The sequence below is a fragment of the Spermophilus citellus genome (assembly GCF_964194105.1).
Source record: "Spermophilus citellus genome assembly, chromosome: 8".
Classification (NCBI taxonomy): Eukaryota; Metazoa; Chordata; class Mammalia; order Rodentia; family Sciuridae; genus Spermophilus; species Spermophilus citellus.
The window spans coordinates 97975915-98003250 of NC_138189.1; the positions used below are offsets into that span (position 1 = coordinate 97975915).

The window sequence follows — 27336 nt, forward strand, 5'->3', positions numbered from 1 at the left end:
ATGGCAGCATCCTTCTGGAGTCTTATCAGATGGTGTCACCAGCTCGCACAGTCCACTGTAGAGTATCTGTCACCATAAATTTCATGCTTATTTGAAACAATAAAAGAAAATATGGAGGGAAAAATGGAATCTCCCTCTTCTACTTCCTCTGTCCTGAGAAACCATCCTCTTATTTTGAGGAACTCTTTAAATGATGAAAAGGTGAACCTCTTACAAAGCTGGAGAGGAGTGCATTCCACCCCGTGGAACACATGAACAATTGTGCATTATTATCCTAGCTGCTCCCACTAATGGCCCAGGATATGCCAGATATGCCCTAGTTGCTCTATACACAGGATATCACTTATTTATTAAAGTTGCACAAAGTGTTCTTATCCTCACATTACACAAGAGACTCTGGATGCAAAGAGAATTTCATCTGCCCAGTAATGCCAAATTACTGGCTCCAAATTAATGACATTTCCCCTTGTACATGCTATGCTGTAAAGATTAGACTCAAGAATTCAGAATTTAAGGAGGCAAAGCGTACAGCGTAAATGAATTCTTTTTCCCCCAGTGGCATTGCATTGTAGGTAGAAAGGAGATACCACGAAATAAGCATCAGAAGACTTAAAGATATCAAAGCATAAATTCCTCAAACTCATTTTATTGTGATTTATAAAAATAGTTTTCTAATAGAATATGTAAACTTTCATTTCACAAGTGCAACTCTTTTGTGTTTGTACAAAAGATCTAGAGTATGATGTAGTGCCAAATAAATAAATGCTCAGTCCACAAGCTTTGAAAGCCCCGTCATGCATTTTGAGGCCCTGGAGAGCTAAAATGGTTTTGAAGAGAGGGTAGAATTTATACTAACAAAAGGGAAAAAGATGACGAGAGTCCAGGGGGCAGGTGTGGCACAGAGGTGGCAGGACATGGGTAGCATGACTTACTAAGAGAACTGTCAGGGAAAAAAAAAAAAAAACCTTCATTAAAGAGGAGCTTTGAGCAGAGGAGAAAAGAAGCAGGCCGAAGAGGCTTAAATGTCCAAATATGCTATTAAAAGGCAGACAGATAAATTAGTGCTTCCTTGTTAATCTTATGAGTTTAAAACTGTTCAGCCATTTCATTGTAATAAAATTAATTGTATTGAAATCAGGCAGCTGGTCAGGTAAAAGTACATTACCTCTGTAGAACATTTGCAACAGATTTCTTTCTATGGTGTGTTTGAATGAAAACTACTCTTTATTTTGTGGCACCAATATGTCTTACATGTCTCACTTTTATCCCCTCCTCAGGGAGATACCGGAGAAAGTGGCCCCAAAGGTGACACAGGCGAAAAGGTACAGTTTTATGAGATATGAAAGGACATTCATTCGTAGGAGCAAAACTGTTATTTTGTGTGTATGAAAATGGGAGGTTTTTTAAGATCAGAGATAGTTCTCCAAGATTAGAAGACATTTAAATATTTGATTAAAAGACATTTAAATATGTGATTTATAAAAAGTGATTAATTTGAATCCTTCCCACAAATTTAAATATTCTGAAAGCAAAACAATGTATCCCGAATGCTAGAAAATGCATAGCTAAGTTCCAGTAATGTGGCCTTCAAGGAAGAAAAACACTTGTCCTGAGTGCTCCCTTTATACGCAGGGATATAACATAGAGTTCCTAAAGTGACTTAGTTTGTCCCAATTTAAGGAGAGAACATGTCAGATGATTGGTATGAAATTTTAAAGTTTGATTATAAATGAATATCCCATGATTAGATCCTTTAAAGCAATCTTGAAAATTTGCCTCGACGTGAAACCCGCTAAATCTGTGTATTTTGTCTCTCTGTTGTCTCTCTCCTCCCCTTACCTTTTAAACCATGATCTGCAGGCATAGTGCAGTGGTCCGTGGCCTGTCTTCTTGACTCCCTCTTTTTTCCCTCCACTCCATCATTGTAGCATTTGCTTGGATTCATCCTTTAACATCTGACATCAGAACATTTCTGACATTGATATTTCACTTCACCTTGACCATGTTAAAATCAAGAAAATCTTTCAAGAAGCCAAATCTAAAATAGAATCAGGTAGATTTTTAGCATAAATCAGGCTAAATAAATTGAGTGATTAAAAGCATTATTTACTTAGGCTTATAGTTGAGAATGAAACATTCAACTTTAGAAGTTATTATAGTACAGATGGGTAATGGTTAGTCATAAAAACATATTCATAAAACAAAAAAGAATTATCTTTCTTCTCATAAATATTAATGTAAATATGGCATGGAGTGGGATTGAATCTATGTCACCACAATTGTGTTTGTATTTGAGGAACAGTCTAGAGGTTAGAGAGGACTTTTAGTTTCCTTCCTACAAGAAACTACAGGTTAGGGTCTCTTGGCCCCTGCACACTATTGACATTCTGAGCCAGGTAATTCTCTATTGTAGGAGTTGGCTGATTTTCAGTCACTCTTGGCTTCTACCTGCTAGATGCTAGTGGCACCCCTGAGTTGCAACAAAGACACATGTCCACACATTTCCAGATGTTCCCTGAAGTACAAATTCACCCTACATCAGTTCCACTGATGTAGACCCATTCTATTGATCTGCCAAATTTTAAATACCATGATGCCATCAGATGACATGAAACTTTTTGATGCATTTGAGACCAAGGTTAGAAGCCGACTACTCTCAAAATCAAAATTTGAAACCCTAAATGTATAAACTTAGGTGATGTTATGTTTAATTTTCTTGGTTCTTCTTAAAAGCAGAGGTCAGCCAACTTCTTCAGTAAAGGGCCAGAATATAAATATTTTAAGTCTTTGCCGGCCATATGGTCTCTGTCATAAGCTCTTCAGCTCTGCTGTAGCGTGAACACAGCCACGGACAACATGTCAACAATGAGTGTGGCTGTGTTCCAATAAAACTTTATTCCTGGACACAGAACTTTTATTCTTATATAATTTTCATGTGTCATGAAATATTGGGGTTTTTTTTTTACCCATTTAAAAATGTAAAAACTATTCTTGGCTCAAGGGCCTTACAGGTGGCCAACTGGATTTGGCCACTGTTGCCAACCTCTGCCTGAAAGAAAGGAAATATTCTACACAGAGCAATTTCTTCAAGTGAAAAAGTGTATACCAAGTCTGAACTCTGCCTATTTGGATTTATACAGAGGATTTTATGCTTCAGAAGATGTATTTTTAAAGCTGCATTTTTGGAACATAGGTCAATATTTGTTTCTTTAATCACACGTTTTGAAATTTAATTTTACAATAGGGTGGCAACTTTTTTCTTTGAAAAGACCAAGTTATTTCAAAGGAATACTGTTCTTACTTTATATATTAATGAAAATCATTTACCATACTGACTCACACATCATAAACTTTCAATAAATATTAGCTTTTCTTACCACATGGAACTAGAAATCAACAAGATTGGTGGTTTTTCTTTTTTTTTAATAAAAAAAAAGTTTTACTAGTCAGCTGAAATTAAGTACAAGAAATGCCTCAGTTAGAACGGAAATCATTTCTATAAACTTTCAATGGGTCTAAACAGGGGATTGTAAATAGGAATCTGTAACACGTATAATATGTAATCTGACCTGTAGCATTCATCCCAAGAATGCTGTAATTGGAATATAATTTTTGATGTGTTTTTTAAACATTTCCTGCTTCTGTCATATAATTTGTTTCCAGCATGTTGGAAACACTCTCCTTGTGGCGTTTGTGTTCACTATGTAAAACTCATTCATCATTTACCAAGTTTGAGATGTAAAATTTTTAAAAATACTCCTTTTCTGCTATTGATGTAGTAAATTACGTCATTGACTGATTCACTTTAATAGGATATTTTTTTTCTTTTTGATCCAACTCAGTGCCTTTGGATGGTAAAGCAATCTAAGCCTTTCCAGACTGGTCATCTGGAAATGTTGTGGAACTATAATATAAAAGCCACTGGGCTGGGTTTTCTCTGTGGCCAGCAACTACGGTATACTCCAGGTTTAGGAGCAACTTGCCAAAGACTGGTTTTAATCATGTGTGGAGTTACTATGGGAAGGTTTACGGTGATGGTGTTCAACTCTTTTGAGTGTTAATCCCACAACCAAATGTACAAACGGATTTCTTATCTATTTTCACCCACTTGAAAGTAGATGTCTGTGCAGCCCAGTGAACAGTTTGACCATGTCACACAATTCTTTGCCCTTTTATCTGCTGGTAAAGATCTCCACATGCATTTTCTTGGCACTGACTATCTGTTTCTTCATTCTCCAGTTCCTACTATGAACACACTGTATTCTTATTTTACATTCACTTCCCATCTTTGATTTGCATCCTCTGAGCCTTTGCAGAAGCAACGTCATTTTGGAGCTACCAACCAAATTATTGTCTCTTCCTGAAATCCCACCTGAAGTTCTATCTCTGTGGATATTCCCACAACAATCAGTTCTGGTTTTGTTTTATTTTGTTTTGTTTCTAATTTAGCTCATGTTATTCTTTGCCACTGTTGCCAACATTTGCTCTCTGACCTCCTCCCCCCAAATCCTCACCTCCATTTTTTTCATTTTCTAATCTTAGTCATTCTTCAATCCAGTGAAAACTGAATTTAGAAATCATTTCACTGGGGCATCCTTTCATCCTCCTCTGGATTGGTTAGGTCATCTACTCTTTGCTCCAGCAGAGCTCCTTGGAATTCATTTCACAATCCTTTTTGTGGTTTACTAAAATTTCCAATTTTTATTTATTTATTTATTTATTTTTAATTTTTTTTTTATTGGTTGTTCACAACATTATAAAGCTCTTGACATATCATATTTCATACATTAGATTGAAGTGGGTTATGAACTCCCAATTTTACCCCAAATGCAGATTGCAGAATCACTGGACATACAGCTCATGGAAAAAGAAAAAACGAAACAAAAACAGCTAGACTGTTTTATTCCCATCACCAGTCCACGGTCCTAGCATATAGTTAGAAAGTAATAAATATTGAATTTATCCCTTTAGTAAATGAAGAATCTTAGTATTTTTTTTACTCTTGAACTGTTTCATATTCTCTTGAATGAATCAAATTGTTCGTGTGTTGTGCATTTGCTTATCACATTTTCTGTATGTACAAAGTGAAATGGAATCTCCCTAACAAGGCAGTTTTTTCCTGTCCTGGATTTTTTTTCTTTTTAATTTTTTTTTTAGTTGTATATGGACTCAATGCCTTTATTTGTTTTTATGTGGTGCTAGGATAAAACCCAGTGCCTCACATTCACAAGACAAGTGCTCAACCCCTGAACTACAACTCCAGCCCCTCCTGTCCTGGATTTTAAAATAGAATAAGAAAATATTTTTCAATAAATAATTTTTTAATCATATATACGGTATAACAAGGTCAGGGATTGTAACCACATTGTTCTGTGTTGTCTCCTCAGCTCCCTAAATCCCTGATTCCAGAATATGCCTGATCCATATTTGGTGCTCAATTAAGTTTCTATGGAATAAGTGAATGAATGATATCAATAAATCATCACATTCATTTTGTATCTCTACATATGCTTTGTTAGCACATCTATTACAATTAGTTACCCAGCATATTTGAAATAATCACAAACAAAGCATATTTATATCTGATATCTTCCCAGTATTTCCCCATCTGTGACTTATCCTATAGAAATTTCTCTCTGTGAATCAGTCAACTTATGAAGCTAGGAGTATACTTAACACATAGTTGGGGGCAGTGGCACACACCTGTAATCCCAGGGGCTTGGGAGGCTGAGACAGGAGGAGCGCAAGTTCAAAGCCAGCCTCAGCAAAAGGGAGGCACTAAGCAACTCAGTGAGACCCTGTCTCTACATAAAATACAAAATAGGACTGAGGATATGTTTCGGTGGTCAAGTGCCCCTGAGTTCAATCCCCGGTACCCCACCCCCACAAAAAAAAGACATAGTTGGAGGGTTTTTTCTACTTTAATCCCATATTCATTTTCACTTTGGGAGAGGAGGATTATAAACACATATTATTTCCATGACTTGCAGCATTATCCTTTAAAATGTTGAACTTAGGAATGTCTTCCAGCAGTTGCCTTGCCACTTAAAAGTTATAAAAATTCCGGGAGATTTCACAGTTCTAAATCTTTAAAAAGAGAAAAAAAATATATCACTTTTAGTTGTCCATCAAATTAAACTTCTCAGATTTCCCAAGGAAACCAGCCCTTCAGAAAGTTGCCCTTTTCTCTCCAGCCACTTTCTTTGAGAACTAAATCTAGTCTCTTTTGTCATATAGTGGATTATCTAACCACTTTTCATTAAAATACTGGTAAAAAACTACAATTAAAACAAGCAACTTCCTATTATTTACAAATTTACTCTATGCCCTGTTGTCGAAATGAAATGAGCCAACAATTCCTTTCTTATTCTAACAAAAAGAACATGGCAGTAGAATTTAGGAAGCCCCAAATTCACTTCACGTCTACTTGCTTCAGCATTCTCACCTACCAAATGGAAATAATAATATTTGCCCATGCCAATAATATTTGCCTATAGTTTTTTAAGGCAAAAACAAGATGAGAGGAGGAACTTTGTGAAGCCAAAATTGCTTTTATGCATTCAAAGGTCTTATTACACAAAATGTTGCAAACCTGCTTTGTTAGTGTTGATGGCTTTCAGACTCTGTTCTGTAGAAATAGAAATAAGTTTTGTTTTATTAGCCACTTTTATTTCGCTTCCCCTTTGGAACTCAATTGGATGTTAATGCTTGGGAAGAAAAGGAGTATCATTGTACAGAAAGACAGGATTCAGAGTCTTTGCCTTCTTTGTATAGCCACATTTTAATTTTTTCCTTAGGTAATAGCAATTACAGATGTCCAAGAAACTCATATATATTCTTTCCTCAACAAGCTAATTTACTATTTCCTTCTCCTTCCTAAGTTTTCTTTTTTCCTTCCTAAAAGGTTTATTTTTTTTTTTTCATTTTGATCCTTGACTGCTGATCTGTTGAAAAAAAAATCTTTTTAAGATTTGTTCATCATTTCCCCAACTATGTATTGAGCATATCCTATGGCCAGGTACTGAATAAAAGCACAGAACCTGCTCATATGCAGCTGACTATCTAAAGGAATGGTAGACACTGAATACACAAAAACCATAAGCAGGCAGCTACAAAGTAAGCTGTGCTGATATGAACAGAGTGTGACCCTACACAGTCAAATGTGTGTGTGAGGCACGTCCGCCTAGGCTGGTCAGTGAAGGGTTCTTTGAGGCAAAGCCATTTAAGCCCAGATCTGAAGAAAGAGATGGTGCCACGTAGAAAGAAGGGCGAGGAAATGAGGGAGGGGGACAATTGCCCCATGCCCAGAGGCCTGAGGCCTATCTCCATCTCTAAAAGAGATTGATGAGCAGCTTCTGAAATCTAGAACAAGCAAACAGACCCCTAGAGCTGCACGAGCATTTGTACAGACAAGTGAGCTAAGGACATCCTGAGATGTGCTTCCTCCTGTGGCTCTCTCTTTTCTTGACAATCTAAGACAACTAAGTTTTCTCCTTATCTTTGTCCTCCTAGCATGTTCATGGAACAGAGGGCTAAAAGGAGTTTGAACATCTAGGCCCTTGGCTGACCTCGTCCCCAGTTATCCTCCATACTCTTCTCTCCATGAGCCCCTCTGCTTATTTATAATGCAGCAGCTTTAGAAACAAATGTGGGGCCCCTGTATGAAGTCTGGATGGAACACGGTGCCTTTTAAAACACCGGATTCTGTCTCGAGACTTTGTCTCAGAGCTTACTTTGTGTCCCCATCACCCACAAGTCATCCATCATCCTGTAACTTCCCAGTGACCGAGTTACAGTGAAATAAGTGTAAAGCTGGGAAAAGCATGCTGGTTGCGACTGCGACAGAGCTTCATGAGGAAAACAAACGGATCTGCTGATCTGCTGTGAGGCTTTTTCAGCTCGACATCATTAACCCTTTGACTTCATCCGCTGAACCTTGACTTTACAAAAACTAAAGGGCCAGAGAGCTCCCTGTAAATGATGGCCACTGACATTAATAAACTTCAGAAATAGAGAAAACAGAACATTCCAGATCCCTAAATTGTAATTTTATTGCTCCAGAATGGTTTTTGTTAGCACTGTATCAAGGGAGGAAGAGATTCACATTTCTATCATTGTACTTGCTTCAAGGAATATAATCCTGATATAGTTTGCATTCAAGGTCAAGCCGTGTTTGTAGGAAGTGCATTGTTTATCTTAGACATCATTGCCATCTTAATTGCTGGTGTCCTGGGACAAAGTCTCATGGAGCATGTTAGGTCTGTCGGTCATGGAGTCCCTTTGAGTGTCCATGTCAATAACAGCTCTCTGGGTGTGTGCAGTGTTTCCTCTTTCCATAACTTGTGGTATAACCTCTCATGGGTTTCATTTTAGGGTGACCCTGGATCATCTGCTGCAGGAATTAAGGTAACTATAGGCATGCAAGTGTTTGTACCACAGGGATCACAGTTTTGATTTTCTAAGCCTCTACTTTCTCTCCCCTTTTACCAACATTGACGGTTATTGTTCTGTTCCTGTTTACCTCGATAATCAGCTTCCAAACACAACAGGGATATTTGTGGGAAATACAATGAAGTTTAAATAAGTGGGCTTGACTTCTCTTCCCTTTCTGAATGGTTTTATGAAATGTGAATTTACATTAAATCAGTCTACTTGTGATCAAGACTTGTGATCAAGAAGGAGCTTGGGCCATCTCTGTGAAAGTGCCCAGAGGTCTAAAGTTTTTAGAATATTCTTTTTTTTTTTTTTTTTTGTAAGACTGCTCTTTTCACCTTTGGTTTCCTTTGTCCAGGGAGAACCTGGAGAATCTGGTCGTCCAGGGCAAAAGGTAATATCTCTATCTCCAGTGTGTTCTTTGTATAATTATGATTCATTATATAATATGAAAATGATTATTGCAAAATGATGTAGTGTTCATGCTTTGCATACAGAGTGTTATTGGTTGGTGTGCATTTTATTTTATTTTTCTATTTTTTTGTGTGTTGCTGAGAATTGACCCCAGAGTGAGCCTTTTGCATGCTAAGCAAGTGCTCTACCACTGAGCTACATGCTAAGCCTCATTTTGCATTTTAAACAGTCTTGATGCTAATCATTGCAAAACGTGAAAACAAATCTGTCCTTGTAAAAGGATGTTTTATGAACTAAAATCTACATATACTCAGCTGTCTGAAACTAACAAAGATCTGTTGGGTTGGACTCCCACAACTTATCTTTCATGTTTAAAGGTAATCTGCATGTGTCTTTCTTTCATGAGAAGAAATGAGTGTTTACTAAACTGACTTAATAGAGAGTGCTGGACAGATCTTTAAAATTTATACTCCTTTTCTGTTCAATGCCAGTACTTTCCTTCTGACAGTTTTTATGCAACTCTATCTATGTCTTTCTTATTGTGTTAGCAAACTAAATTTGTTAAAAACTAAAATTTAATTAGAGACACTAGCCACACCAATGTAACTAACTATAGCTTGGATTATCATTTGTGTTTCACTTGAGCAACACATTAAAGAACACACAGTGACTATGTTTAGATTCATATTCTCCTTTGAGTCTGAGGCAGGAAACAAGTGTTAGCAGTTTATCGTCTGAGCATCTGGATATCAGTGCCCAGTGCACTTGGATTTCAGATAACAAATGGATGTAGCTAACAAGGAAATGTGAATTCCACATTAAGCAAAATCTCTTAAGATCATTTCTCTGCCTTTGTCCATCAGTAGCTGATGTGGTAGCAAAAAAAAAAAAAAAAAAAAAAAAAAGAACAAAAATATATAATTTTACCTCATTAGTAGAAACAGAAAGAAAGAATAAATTCCATTATAGTAGTTTGGAACTTTAAGGCATGGCAAATCATGGTTTTGCTATGTCTCAAACATTCTTAAAGTCATCGAGAGAGCTTTATTTTTAAAAAGAACTTAGGATGGAAATAATTTATGAAAAGGTCTCTCATATTCTTTTAACATTTCTTTAATTTAAAGACATTTTTCTTTTGAAACTAAGAATCTCAGAGTAATGATTCATCAGGCCCAGTTCCAGGTAAAGTTGAGGCTTTTCCAAAGAGCCCAAAGGAACTCTGCAAATTTTACTGTTTAGTTCCTATTCTTCTGATCTTTATTTTAAAAATTTGGAGTTAGTGATACAGTCAGAGATCCATGGTCTGCTTTGTTTTGAAAAGGCAATTAATCTTCTCAGATGATCTAATTTTAGGTCCCTTAGTCTTTACAAATTAAAGTCTATGTTTCAGTTGTTCTACAAATCTGTGATTTGCTCAAAGAAATGTCTGCAAGATTCTTGTGTCTCTAAAATACAAGCCAAAAGAAACTCTGCTATAATATTGTATAGGGTTCACTTTTTCTCAGAGTGGAAGAACCAAATTGACCTTCAATTTCTTAATAAAACATTGCCTTATCATGATTAATTAGAAATCAAATTTAGACTAATTCTGGAAGCTTTTAGGTTTACACATAGAAACATTGGATTTCCTTTGCATTTTATTAAAAAATCAGTTTTGGGTTACATTGGAAAAGGGTAGATTCATTTAAAATCTTACAACCCTTCTTAGTTAATATGTGTCCTGAAATGACCAAATTCTACCCTTTGATACAATCTCACTTTCCCAATATGACTTCTGTATCTGATATCGGCAATTGGCAATGCTTATCCCAAGGTTGATTTAAAAGTAAAGATTTCCATGCTTGGTTCTCAGGTTAAAATGAGTACAGGGTCAGTTCTAGAGATCTTCCATGGCATTTTTCTCACATTGCAGAACTGTGAGTTCAATGGCACTAATGCCCCTAAATATAAGGCATTCCCAGAAAAGTACAAATTGTCATGACACAGCATAAGCCCAGCAGGAAGCCTACTGTGTGACATCTAGATCCATATTCATAATGGAGGAATGATTTCATTGGATTTTTTTTTCTTTGATAGCTTCAACAGTGGAATGTGTGATTGGCATGTGAGTTGGAGTGTGCATAGGCTTGTAGAGTGAGTGTGTAGATTTGTAAAATAGGCATTGCATTTCATCACAGAGATCTTTCCTACCTAATGTCTCTATAGCTTTTTAAAGCATATGTTTTAATTGTAAAGTCAAGTCACTTGATTTCCCATCAGAAGGGATCTCACCCAGAACTCTCCCTAGAAGCTTAGGGCCCTTCGCAGGGATGAGCAGGGAAACAGAGTCCCCATTGTGAGGGTCTCTCAATGGAGAGTAAAAGGGAAAGCAAGAATAGAATCAAAAGGACAAGATTTATGTGTAAAGACTAATCTCTTGAACAAGTATTTTGAGAATGAAATAACAAATTAATTCTTAATTCTGACCCACCAGCTACATGCCCAAGAACTCAGAGAAAGAAGCCTCTGAGCCAAGGCATAGACAAGATAGAGAAGTTTGCTGAACACTATCCCTTAGTTGGAAAATGAGCTTTCATAGTTTAAAGATGGAGAATTATACAGGAAGAAATGTATTCCTAAAAATGTCAAGAGATAGTCCACAAAGGATAATGTTAAATATATTCTTTCATATGTGAGCTAGTTACACAAAGTAAATATAAATTTGGAAAGGTCAGTTTATAAAAATTCAAGACTGTGGAGTGTGAGATTCAAAAATATTTTTTACTAAAAAGGATATTTTCTACCTACCACGCATCTTATATACATTTAATATGATGTAGAGAAAGGCTGAATGCTCAAGTCTCAAAGTATTTAATCTACATTAAGAGATATATTTCATGATGTTTTATACATCTTTCTTATTATTAGAAAATAAGAGTATGTGTTCGTTTATTATATATGTTCATTTACTATACTTTTAATGGAGTATAATTCTTATTGAAAAATTGTGTCATTACCTATATATTACCACCACTGTTTCAGGTACGATGTATCCAAAATGAATTTTGGGGAGATTTTTCTAAAACAATGCATAGTTTTACTGGTTATACATTCTACTGCAATTGAATATTATCAACTATCTTATGCTTTGTTTTTTTAAAGTAAAAGAGTTTTCAGCAGAATGTGTATACAAGCTTTTCCTAGCGGAGCCTCTTAAATTTAATGGTGGAAGGGAAAGAGAAAAGAAAATCAAATGTATAATGTAACTGTGTCAAGTTTAATCTACTCAGACAAGTAGTCTTTGGAATAACAAGTTCCTAATAGTCATTTTCTCTTTTCTGGCTTAATCTCATTTTAGTCTTATTCATAATGCAAACTTTTATTTATGTAGTTTGGGACTGAATAGTTTTTCTTTTGCATTCCTGAAAAACCTTAAACCTAAACCTAAACCATAAAGAAAATCATTGTCTTTTTTTTTTTTTTTGGTCTAAATACCACAGTTTAATAAACAGTATCTGAAATCATTTCATAATAAGACTAGAGAAAATTATGGCTCTTCATAACTTGAAAGTATTAATATTCAAAATGGAAAATCTGGTTGTGCTTGTTAGAGTTATCTTGGAATGAGTATTCTTAAAGGAATGAGATACTTTTTAAAAAGTACCTCCTTCTCCCACTTTATTGATGTTCCTCTGTAATTTTGAATGATTTTTGTCCCACTGACTGGCTGTTATGGAATGGATTTTTTTATCTTCAGATGTTATTTCCACAAATCATAGTTATCATTCCCAACTCAGGGCAGACTTTTTATTTGTTCCTGTCGTTCCTTTATGCTTCTTTATTGGAATTCAGGAGATTTTCTAAGCAATGTAACCTCTTGCCACTATACTTTGTGCTTAAAATAATGTAGACAATTCTGTGAAAATGAGAAGGTTTAGCCTGACTCCAGTATGCTCACGCAATATGTACCACTTAATCTCAGACCTGTATTCAGGAACAGCTGCATGGTACCATTAGCCCTAAGCTGCTAAGCACGGTTGCCCCAACTCAACAATTGTCAGAACTACAGACCAGAGTTAAGTACAATCTCAACCATTTATTTATCCTCTCATCGTTCAGGAATGGAAAGGAAATCTTACTATACTTTTAAGTGAGCAATACTTTTAATGTATATTGCTGTGATGTGACCATCTGTTCATACAGCCAACTCTTGATTATCTGAGGTGAGAGTCCTGGAATAGGAGGCATTATTTAAGTGCATGCATAATCCCCATTTCAGCAAACAGCTCCAGCAAACCATTTACCAAAGAGTGAAACATATAGATGTTCCTCTTCCTTTTACTCCTCATTCTTACGTTCTGATAGAGATGCTAAATAGCAGTTAACTACATGAAGAGGGGAAAATCCTGAAAAATCTGCAAAGGGATCACCCAATCCTTGAATCAAGAGTTGACTGAACTACACCATCTCGTTAGACTTCTTGAACCTAAACAGGTTTTTTGGATATATATATATATGCCAAAAGTATGCAACTCGGAACATTTGCCATGTTTTTCTCCATATACTGTGACTGAGCAAATATCATTCTATAATGCTGTATGATTTTCCTGTGTAGGGTGAACCAGGGCTTCCTGGGCTTCCTGGACTTCCGGGGATAAAGGTAAATACTGCACTGATAGTCTTGATTTCATAGAACTGTAATTATCAGAGTCCCCCAAATAGGGGGAAAATGAACACTAAAAAGTATAACGCTGTTCTTTACTCCACAACCATCTCAACCAATTAAGTTTTTTAAATTAAGAATTGAGCACGGGGATTTAAAGTTTGCCATTGCTCTCTGAACTATGTATTCCACTATTTAACCTATCATTCCCCTTACATAAGTGTAAATGCCACTTTACTTGAAAACATAAATTCTGTAAAGTCTAGAATGCCTCTTTACCTTCACATTTTAAGTTCATTCTTAAGATCCTATCAGATTTTGACCAGAATTGAAGTCTTAACATCCCTATAAATCAAACATTTAGGCAGCTGTTTTTATGATTCACCCACTATAATAATCCCTCTGAAATGTTTGGACTTCTACTTCCTGTCAATAATTCTCTATGCAAAGTACAAATCAAATTGTTTAAAAGTTTTCATGTAGCAATTGACAAGATGTAAAGCTCTGCTCCCTTAGTTGTAGTGACTCCTTTAAAATCAGCTTATTTTTAAAAAAATCTATTTTAGAACTATTTGATAGGGGAGCATGATGCCAGCATGTTTTTCCTTACACAGTTCTGTTCCAAAGGTTTAGCATGCATTAGTCCAATCCGAAATTATTATTTCTACTTTCAGTGTGAGGGTTCTGTATACTGTTTTATGAACATTCTACTTAGAGTTTATAAAGTAAAAAATATATTATTTTAGATTAGATGGAATTTTTGAACTCCAAGAGATCATGTGGCATAATATGTAAAATTTTATGAGTCTAGTATCTCTTCTAGTTGGCACTCAAATTTTGGTTTTGGTTTCTTTTTTGATGTGTCCAGATTAGTATCCAAAAAGTTCAGATGTCCTTTTCATATATGTAAAGGTATGTTAAAGAAGTCTTTGACTTCTTCAGTGAAAAATCCTCTGACAACAGTTTACCCAAAAAGTTAAATTCACTTCCTTATCATTTGGTATTTAGCAAAAATAAGTTCATAAATTAACATGCAATTTCATATTGCAGAGTTAATTTATGGTAGTTCTTTACAGCCTTCCATTCATTAAAAATGACAGCTTTTTATAAATGATTATAAGATCATAAATTTTTGGATAGATTTAAGAAACTGATAGTTGATATTAATTAAAAAGAACCTGGTAGCATTATAAATCATTATAAAGGCATTAAAAGGAGGAGCATTTGGAAGGGGCAGGCAGAGCCCCTGCAGCAAGTGCTCTGGGTTAGCAGGGCTGTGCTGCTAGCATGGCTCATCTGACAGGAGCTTTGTTGCATTGAAATCCAGTTGTCCCTTCTTCTGAGCTTGCAGCACATTCTGGGTAAAAGAAAGAACATGAGAATAAAGGAATTCCTTTTTTTCCCTCCAAAGTAAAATATATATACATATTTATTGTATACAATTACCCATGTTCATATTTTATATATAAATGTGTATATATATATACATTTATACACATATATATATGTATGTATATGATCTTTATTACTACTATTTGATATAATTATTTTAATGTTATATTTCTATCATGAACCATATTCCACTGGACCTTTGGCATTTCCCTAGTCATCTGAAGACTAGTATGAATGTTTTGAACTTTTTCAGATTGGGAGGATAGTTGGTGATTTGCTACCTCCAGTAAATGCTTGCATTTACAAGGTCACAGGAAATTGCTAGCCATACTAATTCTGATATTTTCTTTTGTTTTTCTATCCCTGGCTAGTAACTATAGTAAGAAGCTATTACTCAACAAAAACTCTTTTTATTATTCACTAGAGATTTTTTTAAATGTATTTATCAAGTACCATTTGGGTGACTATTCAGTGTTTGATTTAAATCCCAGGTTCTGTTTCTATTTTAATACATTTTGTCTTCTCACTCTAATTCAAATGAGAGGTATGCTTGCCTTAAAATGTAGTAAGTGCCAAGTGTAAATAAGTAATTTTGAAAAGGAGACACTTTAAGAACACATTAAGGTCATTAGTATTTACTAGATATTAATAAATGTTGAATTAAAAAAGTATAATTTTATGATACAGTTTCATTAACTTGGGCTGTTCTTTATTCCTTTAATTTACCTTACCCCTAATTAGAACAGTTAACCATGATTTCATAGTTTAAAAGAGTAATAGGATTTCAAAGATGAAACCATTATGCATGGATATAGAATGTGTGGTAGCAGGAACATTAGTCATAATCTTGCTAGACTTGTGTGTTTATTTATGCTTTGGAAATACTTCCTGTTGCTATTCATCTCCTTCTTATCTGCTGGTACTACAGAGAGCATGTAAATGCCATCCGTTATTTCTAAGACATTGAGGAAACCAGCCATGACATACCAGAGAAGCTTTGATTCACCACCTGTTGCTCTCGGGGAATGGTTGGAAACTTAATGAGCATCCACATGCCTTCCACAGCTCTCAGGAAATGAGCAAAGTACCTAAATACAGACAGCAGACTCATCCATCTATCACCTCAAGGTCCCACTCAGAGGAAAGTGCTAACACCATAGGCATACAGTGTAAAAGTCACTAAGAGCAGGCATAACTTAATTTCCAACTTCTCTTAAGCTTCCTGCACAAGTATTTGAAAGTCCTCTTACCATGTGGAAGACATTTGGAATTCCTATTTCATGCATTCATGGTTCATATAGTGTCAAGATGTTCAGCTGGGAAAATTAAATTATGTACAATGTACCATGCACACATCTATCTTCTGGAATAAGACTTGAGCGCAGAAAATTAGTTGTATGAAAAAGTCTTCAAATATTTTAAAGGGTAAAATTTAGTATCACTAGCTTTTCAAATATCAAAGGATAAGATTCTAAATACCAAAGTTTTTGTTTCATTCCCTACACATTATTTTTTTTTCATGTAAATACATGGCTCACCCCTTCATATGGTTACATTTCCCCAGTAATTAAGTAGCATAGACCAGCAATTTCAGAACAAACAACCAGTGTGCAGATCCTGGTTCTCCCCCTTACCAGTGTATGATCTGGGGAAAGTTCTGTAATCTCTCTAAGCTTCACATTTCCTTTTAAGATGCAAATCATCATTGATCACAATACAGAAAACTGTGAGAATTAAATGAATTAATATATGTACAGCTCTGAAAGTATCACCAAGCACATAGTGAATGCAATATAAATGTTGGCTATTGTTATTTTTCTTGGGGAAATGGGGAACAATGACTGTGTATCTATCTGTTCTATATGATCTTTTGTCATGTGAATAATATTAACCTATAGAATATACAGCCATTTATATTCTATGCTAATAGATGTAAACTGAAAACTCCTTTGCAGTGATAGGTTAACATGACCTTCAGAGCAGTAAGACACCCAATTTCTACTGACACATGATGTCATACCACTCCCCCTTCTTATTAGTGAAGTGTATTTTAGGAATAAGGAACGAAAGGGCACAGGACTCAAGGGATAAGACATGACACTATCAAAGTTCCCTCCTGACACTGTTCCCAGGTAGAGCAAATGTAAAACTTGACACATACTGTAATGATGAAAATACTTCAGTGATGCTCAACCCAAGGTATTGTTCACAAATACTGATTTTTGATGCTTACTTTTTTCCTTTCAGCATATACTACCAGTTTATCTCACCCAGGAAGTCAATTATGGGGGAAAATTATATATATATATAAATATATATACATATACATATATATGGCAAGGGAGATATAATACATTTTAAAAAATGACATCAAATCAGAAAAACAAATCATTTAGTGGCAATGAAATTTTCACAGTGTATCAGCCCTCTAAGCTTGATGGTTTTACTCTGGCTTCCACATCAGTGACAATTTGACATTTAGATCAAGACCTTGAGGACTGGGGGGGGGTCTGCGACAGTCACTAACTCTTTATACCATGTCATATGAAATCAACTTTGACGTGAAAGCATATGAAATCTAACTTTGACAGGTGGCAGAAACATTCACTTTGGCATTCTTTAGTGCTCAGTAATCTAAACAGAAATGTATTTTCTAAATCCACTGAAGGCAAGGATCCTTCCTTTAAAACATTAAAAAATAGCAGAGGAAAATTTTGGAAGTTCTATAGGATATGGAGTTAATTCCTAGAAGAGAAAAAAAAGAAAAAGAATACTAGTTAAAATAATAACATTGAGTTATTGCTACTTACAATTACTTTCTGCTTGCACAAAGTTCATCTGAGAAGTTGAGTAATTTAGAGTCCAATTAGGAAACTCATACAACCAGAAATCAGAGATTTTTAGCAGCCATAATGAAACCTCCAGTAAACACACCAAATGTGCTTTCATGATGTAATCCTGTTTTAAGAAAAAAAAAAGTTATATTTTCTGGGTTTTAAATAAATATGCTATTATAGTTCATTTATGACAAAGCCACCAGGATGTTTTAATTTATACTCAAATTTGATCCTTAAGGGAAATAAGTATTTTAAGGACAGATTCTACTTCCTCATTCTTTTTTTTTCTCAATAATTTTATAAATCAATCATTACTCCAACTGGATGCCTAGAGGTTCTTATTACAACAAATGTTATTGCTGTAATCCTCACAAGCAGGTATCATGCTGACTTGAATTCTAATTAGCCTTTAAGCAAGAAGACTATTGTTTGGTTAATGCATTCAGTGTCAAGACACATTAATCAAAATTATTGGCGATGCTTTTAGCACCCAGGCAACTCAGTACATATATGTCGAGCCCCGTTGGACTAGTTTTGGAGCAATGAAAATAAAGTTGGATCTGCTTGGGAATAATAAATATCATGGAAAATATGACTTGATTTAAGCTGGTATATTACAGAATTTTTCAGACAGGTTAAAAAATAATATTCTTTTGCTCCTCTAATTGATAATGACTTACAAAAATAAAACAAATGGTAATAAATGAAAAACCAGAGATTTTTCGGTGGGCAAGAGCTAATCAGTTAGAACTTTCTGGCCACTATTCTGTTTAACAGATGGTAAGTTCTGGAAGTTTATATGGAAACACCTGGTGAGCCATTTCTGTATAAATGAAGCTATTCTTTCCTTTATTACCTTGACTAATAATCCCATCTAAGTATTTGTTGACTCTTCTCATCTTTATAAAGAGCATACTTTATGTAAACTTGACTAAAGTGTTGGGTGAACTGTCGCAGTGACTATTTAAAAGATAAAATAAGGTCATCTGAAATATTTTCTTGCCATTTATTAAATATGGATTTAAACAGATATTAGTCAAGATTTTATTACAGAATTTTAAGACTTAATGAGACCTTTGGTAGTCGTTGTTAGCATTCGGAAAGAGTGCATTCCTAAAGAATGTTCTAGCTTTCCCTTGACTTTTTATAATATAGAAGACCAGTTTTTTTTGCTGTTGGACTTGGTACAGCTGGTGGTTGTCAGTGTGTTGTATTTGTTTGTTTGCTTGCACTTTATTTTTTGGTCAGAAGACATAGAATTAAAGCTGCTATTTCAATTGAATATTCAGGTTTGTTTTGGAAAGAAATAGCAGTGAGTTGAGGAAAAGTGGTTTCAATCAAAATCTTGTCTTCAGGTATCTTTCTTCTATGTTATAGAGATGGATATGTTAAATTCTTCTTGTAGCTTTCTATGTGTACATATTATCAACGAATAAAAGAAAAGGGAGACAGAAATGGAGATATACCCTAATGAAATACCCTAACTCACAATGAAACTATTTTTTGGTATGGACATAGAATGATTTTTAAAATACGGTACATATTAGTTACTGTGACTTACATTCACTGAGTTTAATACTACAAGGTCAAAGTCGTGGCTGCCCAGTTGGTTAGCTGTAGTTGATAAGACCAGTGTGAAACCAATAGGCCTTCCATGATTGGTCACATGAAGAGGCATCTCTAATTTCACTAATGTTTTAGGTTGTTGTTTTGTTTTGTTTTGTTTTTTAGACTTGGTTTGGTATTTTTACACATCTTGGCTGTTAAAATTAGACTTGATTCAAATTAACACCTTGTGTCAAATCTTCCTATTTCTTGCTGCTACTCCCAACAGTTGACTACCAGGCCTCTGTTGTGCATCAGCCTAAGTTAAGAGCATTTCCTCTGTTCTACCTGAACACCAGCTTAGATGCCAAAATCATAGCTACCCCATTATTCATCTTTTCTACCCGCTCAGCCCAAGGAAGTATGCTAATCTTGGTACTGAGACCTGATTTTTTTTAAGTGATTGATAGATAAAAACTCGTGAAACAACTCGAGAAGAAATTAGGTGCAATATCCAGAACAAGACAGAAAGTTAGACCAAATTTTCTTTCATTTGGAATTTGCTGCCATATTAGTCCCATTGCACTAAAACCAGCAGAACTGAGATTTCTGATTCTCTGACAGTCACTTAGTTATCTGTTAACATGTGGCTGAAGTAGCAGAACAGAGTATCATCTGTTCATTGTGGCTTAGGAATTAAAATTTTAGTTGTGTTAATGGTTCTGATAAATAATGTATATCTTTTATTCCCAGTTTGGTTAAATCATAGTTCTCTGCTTACTTAAGTTAGATAATATATTGTTTATATTTTTGTTTGCTCCAAGAATAAATCCAACTGGACTTTTCCTGGACCATAAAACAACAACATAAAAAGGAAGCAGATTAAATCTGGATTCCATGGTTATGGTAATGGAGAGAGGAACAGGAATCCTTAAGATGGAGAATTTCCTTTCCACTTCTTCTCCCCCCTCTTCTCCTCTTTCACCTCCCTTCCCCACATTCCTCCACTGCTCCTTCTCCTCTTCCTTCTCCCCTCTTTTTTCTGTTCTCTCCCCTTTTAGTTGGATGTGAAGTTTGCAAGCAATGACTTTGAATTCAGTTGCCTTCACTCTTCCATTCCCCTCCACACGCAGTCAGCATCACCAGTGTAAGGATAGACCTCGTCCTCTTGTGAATCTCACTAGTAGCAAAAGTAAAAACCTCAAATGCTGCCTAATGTGAGAGGATGAGTTTATAGAAAGATGGAGAAAAGTGCAACAAATATGATGTCTGTAATCATATTTCTATTTATAAACACATATACCTCTGTATGTGAAGCTAGAGGGAAATAGATTAAAGAGGCTCTGAAAAAAAATGGTACCCTGCTTTTTCTGATGCTGTTCATTGTAACCCTGGTATGCATAACAGGCCGGATGTTTAAGACCTCTGCCTTTCCCCCATTTATCTTGAACATTTTTGTTATTTTCTTTTTTAAAAAAAAAAAAAAGCACTAAGAGATCATTAACTTAAAAAAATTAATAATTTCAGAAAATATCATGTTCAGTTGTTTTATTTTAATGGTCGAGCTGTTGTGCTTACTGTTTGCTGTTTAAGTCTATACTTCCCTAATTAAGATAGCCAGCCCCTGTCCTCTTCAGAGGATCTCCACTTTAAGGTCCTATGTTATTCCTAAAATGATTAAGTGAAATTAGAAATTGGATTTTCTAATTCAGCAATTGCCTAGTTTGAAAAACCCTCTAATTTATTTTTTTCTTCATTAAAAGTAATGTCAGAGTTTAATTCCATTATAGTTTTTATTTCCTCTGTTGTATTCTCCCCACTTTGTCTACTCAGATGAATACACGTGAATAATTTTCAATTTAGCATTCTTCTATTTTGTGTTCATTCAATGAGATTAAATATGCAAAACAGCTTTTAGAATCATTATATATTCCAGTATAAATTGTTATTTTTCCTGTTTGTTGCTCTGCAGACATGTATGTAATCTTGTTCTGGTATATTCTGATTTTTCTCTAAATATGATTATTCCAAAGTGCTATGACTTTGAATCATTTCAGCTTCTTATTTTTTCCCCTGACCTTCTCCTTTGTCTATCCTGCAAATTAGGAATTGTGACTAGAGCAGAAGAGCCATTTGCTTAATTTTTATATCACAAGAAAGTATTTACATAATTTTAGATTGTCATTGTCCTTCTCTAGAGAGTTTAGGAAATTCTAGAACATTTACACTATACATCACTCCTCCACAAAGGAACAAGATTTGTTTGAAAGGATTACATTTATTTAGGGAAATTCAATAGGTATGATTCTTATCCTCCTGTATTAAAAGAAAGACAACTCACTCTTAGTAAACCTGTCTCTTCTACCTTACATGGTTTTGATATGTTTTAAACTTCTTTTGGTTTTGCAATGCCTTGGCAGGTGGGTTCTGTCTCATAAAATGGTATGTTCACATGAGAAAATTTAGGATTACTTCTTGAAAGAAATTGAAGAGGTATTGAGCATGTTCCTAGGGTGGTTGAAGGTGTAAAGAGATTACCTTTAGGTGATGCACCAGTTAGGATGCAGAAATGTTGGAATATTAGCTAATATTAATGATAACTAACATATTTGAGCCCATAATAGGTATATGATGTGCACTTTATTCTGGGGAGGATGCTGTGTTGTGCTCACATTATCCTACAGTAAGTCTTGACTAAGCACCCTTTGGTGAAGCCAGAATCTTCCATTTCTTGGCTTCAAAGATTCCAGTTTGCAAAAGTCAGACTTCATCTCCACTCTCCACTTCTGTACCTACAGTTCTCAAACACTCAGTCTGAGAACCCCTGTACTCTGCTAAAGAGCTTTTGTTTAGGTAGGTTTTATTTATTGAATTTCTGTTAGAAAATTTTATTATATTAAATAACATTTTATTAAATATAGCCAAATTTTTCAAAATGAGATTGAAAATGTTTCTTAAGGAAAATAATATTGGTATGCTTTTTTTTTTGAGGGGAACTGTCTGGCTTAATGGAATCTCACATCTGCTTCTACAGTCAGTCTGTTCAGTTAGCTGTTCTGGCTGATGTATATGAAGAAAAAACAGCCTCATAGTGATATGTAATTGGACACAAGAAGGTTATTTCAATAGCCTATTAGATTACTGTTGATATTCTTTGCTACTCCCAAACTCCACAGTGACAGTTTCTTAAACATTAAGTGCAGTATAAAATATAAAACCATATCATGAAATTTTCATAATTTGCATTCATAAGGGAATGAAAATAGAAAAGCAAATAATGTCTTTGTACTATTATGAAAATAGTTTGACCTTTAGGATTCCCTGAAAAGGTCCAGAGCATACTTTGAGAACCTCTGCTATAAGTTTAGGGAGGTAAGAAATAGTCCAAATGGCTCAAGATCACAAGTAGACATACTTATGCCCTGTTTACATTAATAACTGGTTTTGAAGCCTGAGAGAGAAAAGATACCAATAATTAGCTCCTTCCTGTCCCCCCAAGACACAGAGAAAATGGAGGGAATGTCCTTAAAGTGACTTAGAGCTCTGGAAATAACTGAACTTAAAACTGAGATCCTAAAAGTATGCTATTTGACTCCTTGAATAAAGTAATATAAGAATATGACTCTCAGAATATATCAATATGGAATGATCAGATAAAAATGGTCATAATCAAAGCCTATAAAATTAGCAAATATTAATAGTGCTAAAATTGTCAGTACTATCAAATGCATTCTAATTTTATATCTTGAAATAAAAATTTACTCCTGAACATTCTATTTATAAGAATTTTTATATTCTAAGAAAAATTTAATATATGTTCTGTTTCCAAAAATGATGAAAAAACACTTGTCTCAGAACACTGAGGACACAAAGCCTTACTTATTTGTGAATTATGTAACTGCATGCTTCATCTTTTTATAAACTAAACACTAACCTAAATGAGAAATATGTTTCCGCAGCATTTGCTTTTCTTCTTCTTTTTTATTAGTATGTGTTAAGGGGGCTACAACTATTTGATATGCTAAACAGATCATTTTATTTCTCCTTGAAGATATGTAAGGTTTCCTTCTAACCTGAAATTTTCAACCTATTAGAGTGTATAATTTTCAACCTATTAGATTGTATTACATGTTCATGACAGTAAGTCTTTATTAATGACTTTATTGTGGACTTCAGTGAGCATTTTTTTAGAAAATGATGGAATATTTATTTGTACATATCATTTTATTAGAAATATTTTACTTTTAAATGCATGTATTGTTTTTTTGTTTGTGAAATAAGTTAAACTCTCTTAATAGAAGTATAATGGTAATCATTTATGTTTTCTGAATAGAGTTCATATTTTTATTTTGAACTGTGAAGAGATCCACTCAAAATGATTTGTTCTAGTTCTCCATTCCATTAGATGGAAGATGATGGGATACATAGAGTAGTTGTAAAAGGTTTGTAGGCAATAAACCTAAAGCATTAGTGTTCCACCTAATTTTCTTAGATTAGTACCAGGAGCACCTAGGTCAGAATAAATCTGTTTGAACTGTGTATCAACATGCATTTTGTGGCATGATAGCCTTTGTTCCCCACCCAGTACCCCACATTTTGCACAGTAGATTTTAAAATTTACTTGTTTGAAATACATTACATAACATTTTAACATGTCTTCTAGAACATCCTCTCAGTACTTTTCTGCTTAGCTCCAAGTATCATAAGATCAAGGTTGAAATATTGCTGCATTAGGAAAACATCAAGTGTATCAAACAACATGAACAACTATTCCAGAACTAATCCAAGGGGCAGGGAGTAAATATGGGAACAAAGCCATTATAGGTTTGCTTGAAATTTTTGGTATAGGTTTTAGGTAGTTGGACCTTGAGCTTTCATAGTTAAAAAGAAAATAAAACTTAATATTTATTCAAGACAATGTGAATACTGGTTCAGGTTTTTGTTATTGTTCTTCTTCTCATTTTTGACACCAAATATGTGGTGTCTTTTCCAACACCAGTTTTCCAGCTTTCTGACATGAACAATTTGATCCTATTTTGACACTACTCTAATTAGTACCAGACCCCACACATCTAAGGACTCAGTCCCACAAGAGTGACCTCATTTCCCTTTGCCAGTAGCAGGTATGAAATTCCCAGGTTACTGGCACTTACATCTGACTTACTGCAAACTTACAGGTTCTCATAATACCCCATTCAGTTTTGCTAATTTGCTAGAATGACTCACAGAACTCAGGAAAATGCTATACTTACTATTTCAGTTTATTATAAAGGGTAAAAGGAATAGCCAGGTGAATAGTACAGAAGCAAGATCTAGAAGAGTCCTGAGCTCAAAAAGCCTCTTCCCTGTGGAGTTGGAATGGTCTACCCTCCTGGCATTAAATGTGTTCACCAGCTTGGAAGCTCTTAGGTCCCTGCTGTTTGGGGGTTTTAATGAGGTTCCATTATATGGGCATGATCTATGAAGTCACTGGCCTTTGGTGATTGAACTCAATCTCCAGACATCTGCCCCTGATGGAGATCAGGAGGTACAGCAGTAAGTTCCAACCCTCTAATCACAGGGTTGGTTCCTCTGGCAGTCAGTTCTCCATCTTGAAGTTAATTAGGGGCCCAATAAGAGTCATCTCATTTGCATAAAATCAGGTATAGTTGGAAGAGACTGTTAAGAGTAACAAATGTCCCTTGCCTCTTTCATTAAGAATATTCACAGAATATTTAAGAGATCTGTGCCAAGAGTTGGGGACCAGAACTAAATGTAGGTCCAATTACACCACAACTGGAGTTCCTACAGATGATGGAAATAATGATTCTTTAGATATGACAAGGAATATTTTTATCTTTCATGCTCTCCATTCCTGAGTCTCTTCCCTAGCTATATATATCATAACAGTTATCTATTGCTGCCTACCTTCTTACCCTAAAACTTAGTACTTTAAAACAATGTATATTAATTATCTCACAGTTTCTGAGGGACTATAATACAAGCACAGAATGGCTAGATGCCTTTGGCTCAGAATCTCCTGTGAAGTTGCAGTGAAGTAGTCAGCAAGACTGTGTCTTACAGAATATTCTACAAGGCTGGGGCATCCTCGACCAAATTTGCATGCATGGTTGTTGGCTGGTGTCATTCTATAGTGTGGGCCTCTCTAAAGGGCTGCTCACAATAAGGTAGCTTCCTTCCCCAAAGCAAGAGATCCAAGTGAGAAAAAACAAGAGAGGTTCCCCAAGTGGAAGCCACCTCTGTCTTTTTACAGCTTATACTATCCCATCACTTCTTCATATTCCGTTCATTAGCTGTGAGTCAGTAAATCTGGTCATCCTCAAGGGGAGGGAATTACACAAGGGCAGATACACAGGAGTGGGATCACTGAAGCCCATCTTAGAGGACACCTACCACATCCACCAAATCACAACAGGTCTTAATTTGGTAAGTGATTAAAAAAAAAAAACATTGGAAAACAGATGGGGGAAAAAAATGTGAAACAATTGATCTAATTTTCCAGAGTATTTCTCAAAGAGTTTTCATTAGATTAAAACCAGTTCTGATTAATTTTATAGACAATAACTTGATATCAGCAAAACTGTGGTATACTTTCAAGGAAGTAAAATACCAAAGGGAGGAAATGAATTTAGCTTTATTTACTGTCAAATTAACAATGATCTTGTATGCCCATCTTTTCAAAGGGAGAACCAGGTTTCATTGGTCCTCAGGGGGAACCAGGCTTACCAGGATTACCAGGAACAAAAGTAAGTGGAGTCTTTTCTTCTGCTGCTTTTTTTTTTTTAATTTTTGTCATACTTGTTGAAAGAGGTGACCAGATATTTCTGCCTTAAGAAATAAAGCAGTCTAATGTGCCATTAATGGCACTTCTAGAGAGATCACCATTACTAAATAGAGCAAAGGAAAGTTAATTCCAGAAACCCTTAAGCAAGACAACAGACTTGTGGAATGTATTGTTAACTTGTCCTCCAGATCCCTCCTAAATTGTTATGATGCTATTAACCTTCTGGCCTTATGGAACAGTAGAGGAACTATGAAGAGGAGGGAGATAACTCATTAACTCCTGCTGCTTATCACCCACTTTAGGATACACTTGTAAATCAACATTATTACTATTCCCATTACTCCCTAGATTTCAGAGGCAAGTACAGATGTCATATAGATTTCTAAGTGCTTTTTTTCCAAAAGGCTCCACCATGAATGATAACTGCAGAGATATTCTGTAATGAAAACCATCTCATGCTCCTTGACATGGCATCCATAGAGAGGACTCTAAAAGCAAAAGGTTTATATGGTGCTGCAGAGACAGTCAGACCCAGGATTCTCTTTATCTACCCAGTAAGACATATAAAAAGTACAGCTCTGATGATAGAACTGGACTCATGACAGACCCATGAATCAAAGGGGAGAGGGAAATGACATCAAACTACATTCTTTTATTTTTATACCACTTTTATATAGTCTTTGCCTCAATGTATATTGTGTTCCCCAGAAGTAAGCCAGGGATGATTTCCAGGAGTTAAAGAAATATGTTCATGGTCTGTTCTGACAGGACTAGTCCTCATTTCCTCTGGTCAAGTAAAAATAACTCTAATCCTCGTACATGGAAACTATGCGTGGCCAAAGGGGGTCTCAAACTCAGTGGAATTATGCAAAATTGTTATTTTCTTAAGAAATTTTTTTGCCACATAATGAGCTGTCAGGCTTATTAGTGAAGTATGAGGAATGCCTGTTTTAGCCTGAACAGATTCACACAAGAAAAGCCTTTCTGAAGAAAAAGAGAGAAAGCAAGAGAATAATGAGCATTCCCTGTTGATCTAAGAACTGCTGTGTGTTGGGGGAGGAAAGGAAGCAGCCTTGAAGATGAGCAGGACACACAAAGAGGAGGGCTGGTCACTGTAGGAGAAAACCAGAATGGACTGCATCTGTAAGTGCTGGTGCACTTTGTTTATATACATGAGAAAATTAAAGAAACCCAGGCAGTAGAGAGTGGAGTTGATCTCTAAGTATCTCTTCTTTACTTAACTGATCATAAATTACTCTACAGTTTCAAATTAAAAAAAAAAAAAAAGA

The 27336-nt window shown here is 35.2% G+C and overlaps 1 protein-coding gene across 2 annotated transcripts in view; it reads left to right on the forward strand.

Moving 5' to 3' along the window:
* The window catches only part of COL25A1 (collagen type XXV alpha 1 chain), a 453131-nt gene that overhangs the window by 372165 nt on the left and 53630 nt on the right, over positions 1 to 27336 (forward strand). For both annotated transcript variants that reach the window (XM_081304125.1, XM_081304126.1), the window contains exons 14-18: positions 1278 to 1322; positions 8374 to 8406; positions 8792 to 8827; positions 13442 to 13486; positions 25947 to 26009. In XM_081304125.1, coding sequence (XP_081160251.1) covers positions 1278 to 1322; positions 8374 to 8406; positions 8792 to 8827; positions 13442 to 13486; positions 25947 to 26009 — 222 coding nt within the window. The remainder of the gene's footprint in view (positions 1 to 1277; positions 1323 to 8373; positions 8407 to 8791; positions 8828 to 13441; positions 13487 to 25946; positions 26010 to 27336) is intronic.